The sequence below is a fragment of the Ciconia boyciana genome, chromosome 1, assembly GCF_034638445.1.
Source record: "Ciconia boyciana chromosome 1, ASM3463844v1, whole genome shotgun sequence".
Classification (NCBI taxonomy): Eukaryota; Metazoa; Chordata; class Aves; order Ciconiiformes; family Ciconiidae; genus Ciconia; species Ciconia boyciana.
In genome coordinates this window covers 54,198,199-54,211,753 of record NC_132934.1, presented here as the reverse complement: position 1 = coordinate 54,211,753, position 13,555 = coordinate 54,198,199, and the positions used below count along the sequence as shown (strand labels likewise).

The 13,555-nt window shown below is 40.7% G+C and overlaps 1 protein-coding gene across 11 annotated transcripts in view; it reads right to left on the bottom strand.

Moving 5' to 3' along the window:
- Nucleotides 1–1,840: 1,840 nt before the first annotated feature.
- ANO4 (anoctamin 4) overlaps nt 1,841–13,555 on the bottom strand; it is a 143,982-nt gene continuing 132,267 nt past the window's right edge. For 9 of the 11 annotated variants that reach the window (XM_072866324.1, XM_072866374.1, XM_072866366.1 and 6 more), the window contains 4 exons: nt 11,790–11,909; nt 8,617–8,722; nt 5,599–5,794; nt 1,841–2,489 (listed from right to left, as the gene is read on the bottom strand). In XM_072866324.1, coding sequence (XP_072722425.1) covers nt 5,603–5,794; nt 8,617–8,722; nt 11,790–11,909 — 418 coding nt within the window. In that variant the 3' untranslated portion in view covers nt 1,841–2,489; nt 5,599–5,602. Of the gene's footprint in view, nt 2,490–4,170; nt 4,262–5,598; nt 5,795–8,616; nt 8,723–11,789; nt 11,910–13,555 lie in introns of all 11 variants that reach the window. The other 2 variants (XR_012043229.1, XM_072866334.1) reach the window with 2 other exon arrangements.

The following is a 13,555-nucleotide window of genomic DNA, read 5'->3' as shown; positions in this document are numbered from 1 at the left end:
GGAGGCCTCTACTAGAGGAGTACAGGCCAGACAGACACTGTACGGGTTGCCACCAGGGGCGTGTCTCCATCAGCTAACCCAGTGCAAAACTACGTGATGGAGGCAGGTTTCCCCTTTGCCTCCTGAAGCACTGGTTTGCATGATCCAATGCAGAGTTTAGGGCCAGCCCCCTGTCTCCCATTCCTCTGCTGCAGCTCTGTGACCAGGTAAGTGCTTAAAGCCACTGTGTGAAAGGGCTGTGAGCGAGCAGGATAGATCCCATGAGTTATGTCTTGTGTCCATATATCTAAGATCTGAGACAAACAAGAACATCCTGAATAAAGTCTCCTGGGATTCAGGACAGGGGTCTCTGTTCTGGGACTATCCTAGTCACTCTGAGACAGCTAGTCCACTGACTGAATGAGCTGGCTATGCATCTCAGAAGATAAGTGCAGCTCATTCAGCCTTGTGCCTTGTCTTCATGACACAGAAACAGATACTGCATTTTGTGCTACGGAATAGTTCTTGAGCCTTGGAATATAATAATTTGTACTTACCAGGTACTTTCAGCCTGCAGATCTGAAAAAGGGTAAGTACTGGTATCTGCTGCTGCTGCTGAGGAGTGCTGAAATGGACTGGTGTGCCTCTGTACCTGTGCTTTATGGCACGGAGTAAGCTGTGGACAGAGAGAACAGAAGCCTGTAGCAAGCCCTTCACCTGTGTGCCTGCTGGTACGGCTACAGCCCTCCCAACAAAGATGCTGAACTCTCATCTGAATGTGCTTCTCGGGAGGGTGACTGATCACTGCTGTGTTAAACAGCATCAGCGTGGCCTTCGTTGCATCACTCCGTGCTGAGATCACTGTTTGGTGCTGTAATTGATACTGCCTTAAACTGATGATCTGTGACTTCTACCTGTTTTGTTCCTGGAGTGAAGACTAATATTCCCAGTTATGACAGTTAAAAAATGTAGCACCACAGAGTTTTTTTTTCCTCAGTGCTGTGAATTCACATAGTTGTTTAAAACAGAGAAAACACCTAAATGACCAGTTTGTCTTCACTTGCTGCTCGAAGTCACTATTTGAGGACTGAGCAGTCATTTAGCTCTAATTTTGGTATGAAGTGAAAGTTTGGGCCAGGTGATATCTATTGGTCCACAATCACAACATCAGGATGAGTTTTCACTGGGGAGAATATCTTGCTGTAAGCAGTTTAGAAACAAACATTCTTAAGCTTTGCACGACCCCTGCAACTACGCCATTTCTTGCTAACTGACCTTCCATGATTGCTGCAGAGCTACAAAGTGACTCTTTCTGCTTTACTTTTTTCTATATGCTTCTTGTTTTAATTGGCATCAATGATTAAAGCAATTAATTAATTTTGAATAATATTTTCTCTGGGATCATATACTGTCCTCTGCTAGTTGGACTCTCAGCCAGGGCCTTGTCTGTGTAAAAGCAGCAACATAATTCTTGGTGTCTCCATCACACTCCTGCACCCTGATCCTTCATCTCTCCTGCTAAAAGCTCACCCAACAAAGAAATGCAGGATGCTCAAAGCCGATTGATTCTACGGGAGTGGGAGCTCCCACCCTGTCCAAATTACATGCAGTATCTGGCAGAGTCAAGAGACAAAACAAATAAGAACATTAAAAAAAGAACTAAAAACACAACAGGAACAATATTTGACGGTGAATACACAAAGTATCCACAGAGAGAAAGTAGTGACAGATTTTGGCACTTTTTGGTCTGCATTTAAATTTGCTTCCACCTGACTGGCCTCTTTGCTTGCTGAACAAATAAGGTAAACAGAAAATAACACATGAATGCCAAACAGCAAGTATTTCATATGCATAATTTATTTTAAAGTTTATTGCGTCACATTATACAAGCATTAAACATGGCTTTATGTTGATGATTTTTTTTAAGGTGTGAAAACTTGACATTCTTCTCCATAGGATTCTTCTATTTACAAATAAACAATCTCTATATATACTTTATATATATATATATTATATATATGGTAAATAACATAACTCCCCTCAGAAAGATTTAAAATAAAAAAGAACTGATTTGTAAACACGGTTTCTGTTGTAGTAGTTGGTGGGTTGAACACAGATGATGTTCTATACCTAGGATTTTTCTTTTTTCAAAGTATCCAGGTTGTTAATTTACATTTTTTATTCTAAGATCTGTAAAACCAACATGGGACAGAATGCAAAAAACGTAGCAAACAGGCTGAAAAACAGTTCCAATATACAATTTTTTTTCCTTGGTTTTAAAAACTGGTGTGTAACTGCTCATGAAGTACATGCTTGCTGTCAAGAGTGGTCTATGGAGATCAATCCTATGCTGATTGCAAGATGATTTCACAGTAAATCCTTTGATGTGTGCTGTCCTGCTTGCTATGTAAAATGTCTGTGGCATGCATTGAGGTTGCATTTTTTCTCATTCCCTTGAAGGTAGTGCTCTTGTGGAGCTGGAATAAGTAAACAACATATAGGACGGTCACCTGGAGGTTTAAAACGAAACCCATCATCAGATCAGAAAGAAGGGAATGGCACAAATTTGCTAGCTTAGAGACCATTAAAATTCCAGTTATTATTATTAGCCTATTATTTGTATTATATTTTCCTAATTAATAAAATAAATAGAAAGGAGTCATCTTTCCTGAGTGTTCTGCTATATAACTCTGAAGGACTCAAGGGAAATCTATTCAGCAGCACAGAAACCTTGGTGGGTTGACTGGTCAACATTAAGTGACAGAAATGTAGTCAGCATCTGCCAGGGAGGTCAGAGCCCCTTTCAGCATCATACTCCACACAAGCTTGGTAGGCAGCCAACTCATGTTCTCATTTAGAGCAGAACGGGACAAACTTCTAGCAATATATTGTCATGAAAATTCATCATAATGTAGCTATGTTGAAAACTAGTCTCAAAAGCAATTATTATCTATTGTATTTGTGCTGTACTTTATTTGTTTTGGCACATTATATTGCGGTGGTTCCTCTGGAGTGGAAGTCAGTTCATATTCTACCAGGTTTCAGTTCAGTTCTCGGAAGTTATTGAGATCTACATTGACAAAGCTGTATCTTACTGCAGGAGTTTGCAAAGGTTCACACTCACATGGGTGACACTGATTTTATGCGTGACTCATGTCTCACTTTACTACTTAGCCAACAGTTTCTAAGCTCTTGTCATCTGTTGTTTTAGATATTAAACAGAGGGTATGCAAACTAATCCAATTGCTCATGTGAATTTGGTCTGAAGGAGATTTTGCACAGCGATCCTACCCCAGAGTCCCCAGACTGCAAGTGCAGTACAAACTCGTACGTGGTGGGTGGTAAATACTAACCCATCTGGCATGTGTGTATCGGAGGATGACATTGCCTAATCCTCACCCCCTATTTGCAGAGACAGAAATACCCCCATTTCTCCACTGCCCACATGGGATGTGTCCACAGCTGCTGTAAGCTGAAGCAAAGATGAACAAGTTCACTTCCTCATTAGACAGGAATACACCCCACAACCACTAGTCATGCTCCCCACTCAGTTTGGCACTGAGTCAACAGAGAAAAGATTAATCCTAAAATTCCTTCAATGCTTATGTTGCCTCATGGGACCTTCAGGCTTGGGCCAGGAGCACCTGATAAATGGGAGCTGCTGTGCCATTTACCCTCTTCATGGAGGATGATGGGTCACTACTGGAGGAGGTTCCTTGCCGCAAGGAAGCAAAGGCTAGGCGGGCAATGGCTACAGGGATGAGGGTGCATACATTTTCTTCCACCCCTCTCCTTCCTCAAGCCATATTACCTTTCATTAAAACCTTCCCCCCGCATAGAAATAGCACAGTGCTCCCTTGCAGTGGAAAGAAGTTAATAGATCTAATTTGGCAATATGGGGTCTTGGTGCAAGTGGTCCTGATGTGTTGTGGAGCTTGAGGCATCCATCCATAGGGTCTTGCATTGTGCGGTCTGTCCAGAAGGGCAAATTCTGGCCCTTCTATCGAATGATTTCCAGGAGAACTTGTAGAAACAACTCGCTGAATTTTCCTCCCCCTTAAATATCTTCAAACTAACAAGGTCACAATTCCTTAAGATTTCTGAGAAAACTATAATTTTTATGGAGCTCTAGTTATTTGGAAAAGGGCAAATGGATCAGCTCCAGTATTTTGTATCTAGCTGTATCCTCACCAGGACATAGGCTTGCTTCCACTCGGCTTCTTACAGTCTTGGCTTTTGAACTTCCTTCTTTGTGTTATGGCTGATTATGCCACTGCATGTTCTGCAAGAATTGCAGTGTTATCACTTTGAGGCAAGAGGTGGTAGAGCTTTCACAACACTCAGCATTTTGATTCATGTTGCTCCATCCAACACTTCTGCAGTCTTCAGACCTACAACTCCACTATTTTGGGTTAATGATCTGGGAAATTTTTAATTTCTTAATGCTAAAGAATTTGCAAAAGGACATAGGCAGTGGCCTGTTTCACCCAAATCTAATTCTTCAGCCTGTGTAGAATTTCTCTGCATGAAGGATTTCAAGCTATTTCATACTACAGTCTGTTGTTTTATTTTTCCCCTCCACCCTTTCATAGATAATGGAAGGATGAATAAAGAAAATGTTAAAAGTGTAGCGATTCTGGATGACTGTGTTCTTTTGCTCTGCTGACCTTGTTCATCTGTTGGTTTGTTTTACTTATGCAGTTAGGTCTTTAAGACACAGTCTGGTCTGTCTTCTGTTACGTGTATCACACACCCTACCTCCTGACGAGGCCTCAATGAGATCCTGCAATACAAATACATGGCAGTTCTGGGCAAGATGCCCTAGCCTGATTTGTTTCCTTCAGAGACCAGACAGTCCTATAGCTGAAAAGGCACTGTTCATGTCTTTAAACCATATTACCAACTTTTCACAGTATCATTTCCAAATAAATGACCCTACAGTTAGATACCTCTGGCCACATTTAGATGCTTGGTTATCTGTCAGCACGTCTGCACACCTAAATTTTTCAGCATTCTTAGGCCAGTTGATTAGACTCATGATCAAGCATCTCCTCCTAAAAAATACTTCCATATTGTTGGAGTAATGGAAATGATCCACATATGTGGCCTTAACTCGTGGTAAATGCAAACTAACACAGCTTAGTCCACTGTGGAAGAGGGCAACTTTGCCATGCATGTGCTGCAGGTGGTGGCCACACACATGGACAAGTACTGCCATGTTGCCAACGCGCAGTCACTGGTTATGACATAGTAACTTGGTCATGAGAACAAGGCATATGATCACTGAGTTCTGTAAAGCACTGTAAGATATATAACTGCTTTGAAGTTCAGGGCCTTGAATTTAAGTCAGAGCCTGGGAGCTTCCTGGAAAGAGTGCAGAGACTTAAGCATTGATCTGATCTGCTCATGCTGATATTAGCTCTGGAGAAGACTAAGCCTTGCAAGACCTCTAATTTCAAAAGGCTTGTGACAACATGCACCCTATTAAACATGGGCGCACATGGGCTAAGTGCACACAACATTGACTGACTATTCCTTTCGGTGCACTCTCCACTGTAGAAAACCAGGAAATGTTTATAAACAGAACTCCTATCTTCTTTTAAGCAGTTTCTTCCTCACCCCATCATGGCCACTCATTGTGATAAGATTTTCCGTTCTTCTTCCTTTCCTTCCGCTCTTTCTGCAGACGTTCTAGTTCAGCTTCATACATCATTTCCTGAATCAGGTACTTTTCTCTCCTCATCCGATCTCTCAGATCTTTTGGGAGATCTGGGATTAAGTAGGAAATCAGGTGCTTTATGCAAAAGACAAGGTGCTGTGAAAAAAAAAAAAGAGAGAAAAATTACAATCTTAGGAAGAAAACAAGTACTTTCCATATCTTCTGAAAACCCTCTCCTTCCAATTCACAAAAAGATGCTGTATTAGAACTAAATCCATTACTAAATTTGAAGAAACCAAACCATGAAGTTTTTTCACCACAAAAACTCCAGCCAAAGTCAGTGGATTATGGATCGCAGCAAGGGTTATGAGCAGCTGGGTTCAAAGAAAGCCTCAAAACTGTTTTATGACCTGTGTGTTCAAACCCCTGAAGTCATGACTTGCTGTAAGGTTGTTTGGGCAGGGCCTGGTATTAGTGGATTGCTCTGCAGGAAGAGAAGGAGCAAATGATATAATACTTCCCTGTTGCCACAAAACCCTTGCATCAATATCGGAACCAATGAATTACCTATGCAAAACAAAACATTTTTTCTTATACTGTGTCTCTCATCCAAAGACATATTCCCATTTACTAAACATCACAAGTAAATACAAGGTAACTGATCCTTTGTCTCTCATGTTTTAGGCATGCCACAGCAAAGCTTGCGTGTGATGGGGGAGGATTGCTTGAGTGTCCTTTTTTGTTTCATCAAAGATGCTGCTTGGAGATTTACTTACTCCACTTGAGAAGAGGAGCAGAGAAACAGAAAAATCCTCCATCTCAGAAAGGACATTAATTCTAGATTGGAGAAATAAAGGTACTTCTTCTCCAAGCAGAACACTTCCTTTGAAAGCCACTGAAAAGAGAATGTAATGTTTTCCCATGTATTCTTCCCTCATGAGAAATAAACCCACAGTGCTTTAATTGCTGTTTTTTTGCCAAACCTAAGAAAAGAAAAAAGCTTCTTGTGTCAGTTTAGCCTGGACAAGTAATTCTTTTTGCAGTGACAGGAAATACCTCTATTTGGTTTTGAGGGAGGTCAAGATAGCCAAAATAACCACACCACAGTGCCAAAAAAGTGCTTGAGCTTAGGTAGTTACTTAACTTACGAAAAAACCTACCTTGATCCACTTATCTCTTAGCGCAACCTTTTATTGTAATTGCTGTAGCAATTGCAATACGCCCATTAGTGATTTCCACAGAAAAAGGCAGTCATGGTTTCTGCTGTAATTACCTTTTTGGTTTCATAGATACAGTTAAGGAAACAGTTTGCAGTGCCAATAAACAGAGTGGCCCCTGTTGAGGGAGACAGCTATGAGCCAGTCTATGACTTTGGTTGGGGCAAAGCAAAGTCAAATCTCTTGTGCGAGTACTGGGCATACCAAAAAGCTATTCCACAGCAGATTGCAAATTTGGCTGGGCACTGAGACTTGAGCAGGGCTGATTTTTCTTGCCTCAGTTATCTTTGCCTTATGCTGTGCTGCCTTTATACCAAGTGTGTATCAAGAAGCCAGACTCTCTTCAATCTTAAAACTGCTTAGGCTGACCTGCCAAGGCCATTCTTGTAGTCCTTTTTGGAGACAGATACCCTGGCTCTCAATACACGACAGCTCAAGAAACAAAGAAGAGATCAAGCCCAGCAGGCCTCTGTCAAGTCTTTCTTTCTTTCTTTCTTTCTTTCTTCCCCTTAATGTCTCCCTGAGTGTGGCAGAGATGGTGGAAAAGCCAATCTCCTTACAACCAACCTCTAATGAGTTAGTCCAGTGTAGAGGAAGGAGAGAGCCCAACCTGCAGTGCCATGTTCCCCCCTTCATCTGGGAAGGGCTGCAAATGACAATCGGGGAATTCACTGCAAATCTCGGGCTTCTGCTGTGTCACCAACACATCCCTACGCAAGAAATAATCTAGAAAATGTTTCCCCTTCACCTTTCCTCTAATTCAAATCCTTCTGTTCTGTGATCCAAAGAGGTGCTTTGAAAGCTCAGTTCAGAATGAATTTACATGGTAATGTGAGTCAGAAATGCAGTACGTGCTCATGAACATTATGCCAATAATTTATGGTGATTACAGTTTCCATATCTGTGTTGGATGCCCTGTTGCTATGATTTCAGAGCAGAGGATTGAGTAAAGAGCTTTTAAAAATCATTTGTTCCCTGTTTGGGTTCTTCACAGTGTAAAAGGCATTTCAAGCTGCTTGTGCTGGAGAGATGCTGAGGCCCCGGTTTCTGGCAGGGATATTCAGGCACCTGAAATTCAGGCCTTAAGAACTGTGTTTTGTTTTGTAAATGATCTCTTTCTATTTATCTACCCTCCTGTCTCTCTTTTTCAAAATCAGCATGGGAATACCAGTCATGTGAAGTTGGTATTAGCTTCTCTGGTTTGTCTTAAAGATTTCTGAGATCCTGACAGTGTGTACTAATATTATGAACATTGGCAAAGGTATTGAATCCTTTTCATCGTCATCATCTTTGTGATGCTAATCATTCTGGGGAAATGAATGGTATTAAAAAAAAATAGAGATAAAAGCTAGATGTGTAAATACTGCAACTTAAACTATCTTCATTTTTCAGCTGTTCAGATTTCATCTTTTCTTTTCATGTTCCTTCACCCCTTCCTCACACATTAGTCAGCATACAGCTTCCCAGCCTAGACAGGTTATGAATGCCAGACCTCAGAAAGTAAATAAAAGCTTCATTTATTTCCCCTCTTTGCAAGTCACCGTTATAATTTTCAAAGTGCTGCATTCCCCTTTTTGTTAGAACTTAAATACCTGTGACTGTTCAGAAAACAGATCTGAGAATACAAAGCACAATATAAACAGCAGAAATTAACACAAAAAGCTCAACAGCTGCCATCATAGATCAGCACAATGAAAATGCTTCAAAGGGAAATTTGTTTCATTTTGTTGTTTTTGTTTTGCCACCTGAATGGTCACTGACCTCAAATACAATAATGAAAGCCAACCGCGCTGCTAAGACATGCCAGAACTGCAGCGTGTAACCGTAGGGCACTGGGGAGTGAGGAGGGTCTCGGTAGTCCCTGTACCTGAAAGACAAGCAGACCACGGTAGTTAGCAAGCTCCTGCCCTGCTGCCTGGGAGGAAGGCAAAACCAAAACCCAGCTGCTCTTGATCATTGCATTTTCTGCACCAAAATGATCTCAGTTCAGACTCTACAGGTTACCACAACACTGCTTGCTTCTTAGCCTGGGCCTACACTAGTGTTTTATTTCAGATCAGGTCATGCTTTTGAAGCAAGTGTCCTGATCACCTCTGCTTGCCACGCTTTGGTTCACCCAAATGGGTTTACTTTCAGGTGAAACCTAACGGTAAGATGCACTCCAGGAGTGCACTTCACGCTCCAGCTACTAATGGAAATTGAGTGCAAAAGACCAGTCCAGTATGAAACAAAACTGCTGAAGCAAATACAGAGGATGTTGGGTGCTCAGCACCAGCAGTTTGAGCCTACAGCATCTCCCTTGGCAGCGCAACGTGTGCCTTGCAGGCACCTCCTCAGAACATGGAGCAGGGTGGGATGCTCTGCTGTTTTGACGGCCACTTTCTTCCCACTACAAGTTCATTTTAAAACCATAAATGTCCCCAGTTTTGTCAGCCTGACAGCCCTCCCAAAATCCATATAAAACTACCTCGTGGGCTCCATCTGTCCCTTGGTCAATTAGCTGGCCATCCCTGATGTAAAGCATGACTCATCCTGACTTTAGTGGGGCGAGAACTGCACCTCTTGGTATACCAACAGGGCAAGGGCTGCGTAAGAAAGAGATCTAGTGTCTTGTCTCTCAGAATGTTTCTTTAAAGACTTTAGTTCTCAATAACCTAACTAGAGATATCTATTGGGAAAGCTGGATCCAGGAAGACTCCAAAATTACGTTAACAAATAATGAATCTGTTTAAGTGACACATCCTGGAGTCCATTTCTACTAGCAGTATGTTAATTCCAAAATACTACTGCAGAAACTTAATTTAAAAGTAGAGTAAAAATTGTTTTCTGCTTAATCTGTTTCCTGGATGGGACAGAAAACCCATTATAAAAAATACTGAAAATACCATAGTAAATAATACACTTAAGCTTGATCTCTAAGTTAGTTTTAAGAAACTAAAGAAAACGCAGATGAGCAAAAGAAATAAACAGTTATTTCATCTCTATGATAATCTCCCTGAAGGTTAACCTTCTTAGATTGCAGAGGATGCTACACAAAATGAAATAAACTGTGTCTTGACATCTTAGTCAGCGACAAACCTCTCTTAAATTGCAGTATCTCTAGTGCAAGTTCTTAAAACTGAGATGATCTTCCCTTCTGCAAGCAGCATTCTGACTTCATAGTTTAGGATGTTTTACAATATCCTAAGCATCCTGAAAAGAGAAGTCCCTGGACCAAGTCTCAAGTCAGTAGAGTATGTCTCCTTTTTGTACTTGCTAGGAACCAAGCACTACACATGAAGAAATGGGGAAACCTTTTATAAACAACCAGAGTAGCATGGCACCATCTGGGTTCCAGACGAGCAGAAGTTAACTGAATACAGCCACTGTTTTTTGTTCAGACAGACTGCCTACCTGGAAAAATGCCTACACTATTGCACAGTAGAACGTGGTATTTCCTTACCTCACTATCAATATCTGGCTTGAAGTGCAATTAAAATGACTGATGTTTTAACAGAATTCAGGTGGGTTAAGTAGCTGATAAACTCAGCTCAAGAAAGTAAGATGTTCATTTTCTTTCAAGGGTAGATATACATAACAATTCAGTGTCCCCCAAAAGAACAGATTTATCTTCTGGAGATTTATGGCACCAATTTTAATAGAGTTCTGTTTATGGGATAATGAGGGGACAGCTTTTTTTATTGATGGGATTTCCACCATTGGCTTTAAGTAGCAGCAACCTCATGCTTGAAGTTGGGGAAGAAAGGAATTAAAGAGGGGGAAGAGAATGATCAGAATTACAAAACATTATTAAACGCTGCTATGGCAAACAATGTGGAATGGAGTATTCTCAAAGTGGTTCTGCTCATGGAAAATGCCGTCTATGGATTCAACATTGGGATGTTCTTTCTGCCAAATAAGTTGCAACAGTCTTAAATATCAGTTAGTTAAATGAAAGCATTAATGCCCCCCCCCTGCCCCCCCAATTCATTATGCTATACCACTCAAACTTATTATTAATAAAAATGCCACAATATCACAACGTATCACTGGTTTTTGCTGTATCACAGAGTATCTTTTGTTCTTTAGGCACTCATGAAAGGCCATTTTAATTATTCACAGTGAAAAATACTGGGACTAAGTGTATCTGCAGCTACCAGGACTCATGCTTGTAAAGCAATGTTGCAATAAAAAAAAGGTAGCTGTATTTGTTGTTTGGTATTTTTGGTTGGGACCCCATTTAAGACCTTTATGTAGATCCTTGATTCTTTGGACCATTAAAATCAATCAGGTGCAAATCTCTCATTACAGACTAGTCTCAGACTGCTATTTCTCCAATCTCTCGGCTGAGGACAAAGACATACAGCTAATTAACTGCTCATTTTATTTTGATTCAAACCACAAGTATATGATTATTACTAATAAATACACCTGTAAGCAATGACATAAACATATGAACCATTCAACAATTAGGAAGTGCTGGATTTGAGGTTTCGTAAAGGTAGCTTAGGACAGACCCTGATTATGCCTGTCAGACTTGTGAAATAACTCCGTGTGGTCACTTCTGTGCAACCTTGACTTCCTTGTGCATGTGCTATGATATAATCTGATTACAGTTTTATCTCACTGGTACCTAAGTAATCAGTCACCTATTATTGGCCCCTTGATACCATATTTCTCCATGATGATTGTGTCTGATTCAAGCCATGACACCATAGAAATCCTGCATTAGGAACACCTGCCAGATGCCCACTTTTCAGCTTCTCCTGTATCTAAGGAACGAATCTTGCAGGTAACAGCCTAGTAGCACCATAAGCATGTCCCTGAATAGCATAGTTAATTCTTTCCATTTCTGTTTTTTTAAGTTCTGAAAATTAGTTCCAACCCCAAATGTATCATGATGCTTCTCCCTTGCAATGTCTTAAAGCAGACAGGTATTTTGATCAGATACTTACCTGCAATATTTTAATGGTGAACCAGAGAATTCACTTCCATTTGATGTTGGCTCTGAACGGTTTTCAAAGTCAGACACCAGAAATACTGATAAACTGGCATTAACATAGCCAACCATACACCTAGAGGGGAAAAAATCCTGTAGTTAGGACACAGCAAGGTTTTTCCATTAACTGTTGTACCCCAGAAGATGATCTCTGGGTTTCACAAAATCCACAATATAACTGTGATGCTTATTAATATTTGAAAAGGATGTTGAAGCAATATAAAAGAAATGCTCAAGTAGGTCAGATGGACAATAAAAGTGAAGCAATGGTAGACTTCTATGGGAGAAGAAATGGTGAAGACTGGGACTGGTTACTTTTGAAAAGAAACGTCACCTAAAAGGTGACACAATAGAGGTAGAGAAAATAACGAGTAGCACTAGGAAGATAGTCAGAATATTCCTACTGTTACCGTCATGGTACTAGCACATTAAATCAGATGGAAAGGCAATACACTTAAAACAGCTTTTTACAAAATGTCCAGTTAATCAGAGGAACTCAGTACTAAAAGATCCTAGGGTGGATGAGCACTGGGAGGGTCAGGCAGAGTTTGGAGAACACTGAGTAGGAGAAAGTACGTCGCCTGACAAAGGGCTGTGGGAGTCACTAGAAGGCTCAAGTCTGGTGTGAATAAAGCTGAGGAGAGATATGGCAAGTGTATTGTGCTGTTCACTCTGCACTGCCCAAGCACAGGTAGGTCTAGGCACACTGCTCAGCTTGGTGCAGAGTATAATGCACAGTAAGGGTTGGAGGTTTTTTTTTGTAAACTATGGATTTTACAGTCTTTGAGAAATTACATTTAAAGACCATCTGGCTTTGTCTCAAAATCTCCATGCTGATTGGGTTTGGAACTTAATTTAATTACAATATTTTTCTAGCATCACTGGGTGTCATATGGATCTAATACTTACAGATTTTTTTAAAGAAAAAAGCACCTCTCATTTAAGTTATTCAGTAGCAGATGTTCTTGACTCCTTAATTTGAGAAAATTCAATATTCCTGTGGATTTTTTAATAGCTTCCTCCTTTTGTAACAGTACTTATTAATAACAATATCCAGAATGCTGACATAGTTTTTATCCAAGTTGGCTCCTTCAGAGGATTACTATCTGATGGTTTCATCTAGAAATTCACTCAGAAAAGCTGCAGAAGCATGAAACCACTGTACAAGAGGTTTGTGAAAAGATGATAAGAGCTTCCTCTGTGAGCCAAGCTACTTTCCCTATGCAGAAGTAGTTTCACAGCCAGTGAATCATATTTGAGTCTTCATAAAAATAAAATTTCTAAAGGTGTTGTTTTTTCATGCACGGTGGTCCTGAGAAAATCAGCAGCAAGGAAAGTTGCTGACAGTGCCTCAATGTCCTATGGATCTCATAATGGCACAAGCAGAGACACACGCTCAGGAATGACTGGCACCAGACCAAACACTTTACCCGTGAAGGGCCTTTAACTCTTCATGAAAATAAATGGAGCATTTCCCCTGGCACTGACTAAGATGCCAAACTCCTTGCAGGACAGCAAGTTAGCAGCACTGCTAATCAGGAGCTGCCACACCAGCTGCCCTTCTTCTGTCAGTATGATTAAACAGTATTGACAACCAAAAGATGGCAAAAAAGCAGGAACAGAAGAACTCGCTTTCTGTAGCAGGGAATAAAAATCAATCTGCCATATGTCTAATAGCAGAATGTAAGCTCTCTGTCACTGTCTACTGTTCAGCTTGGGTTT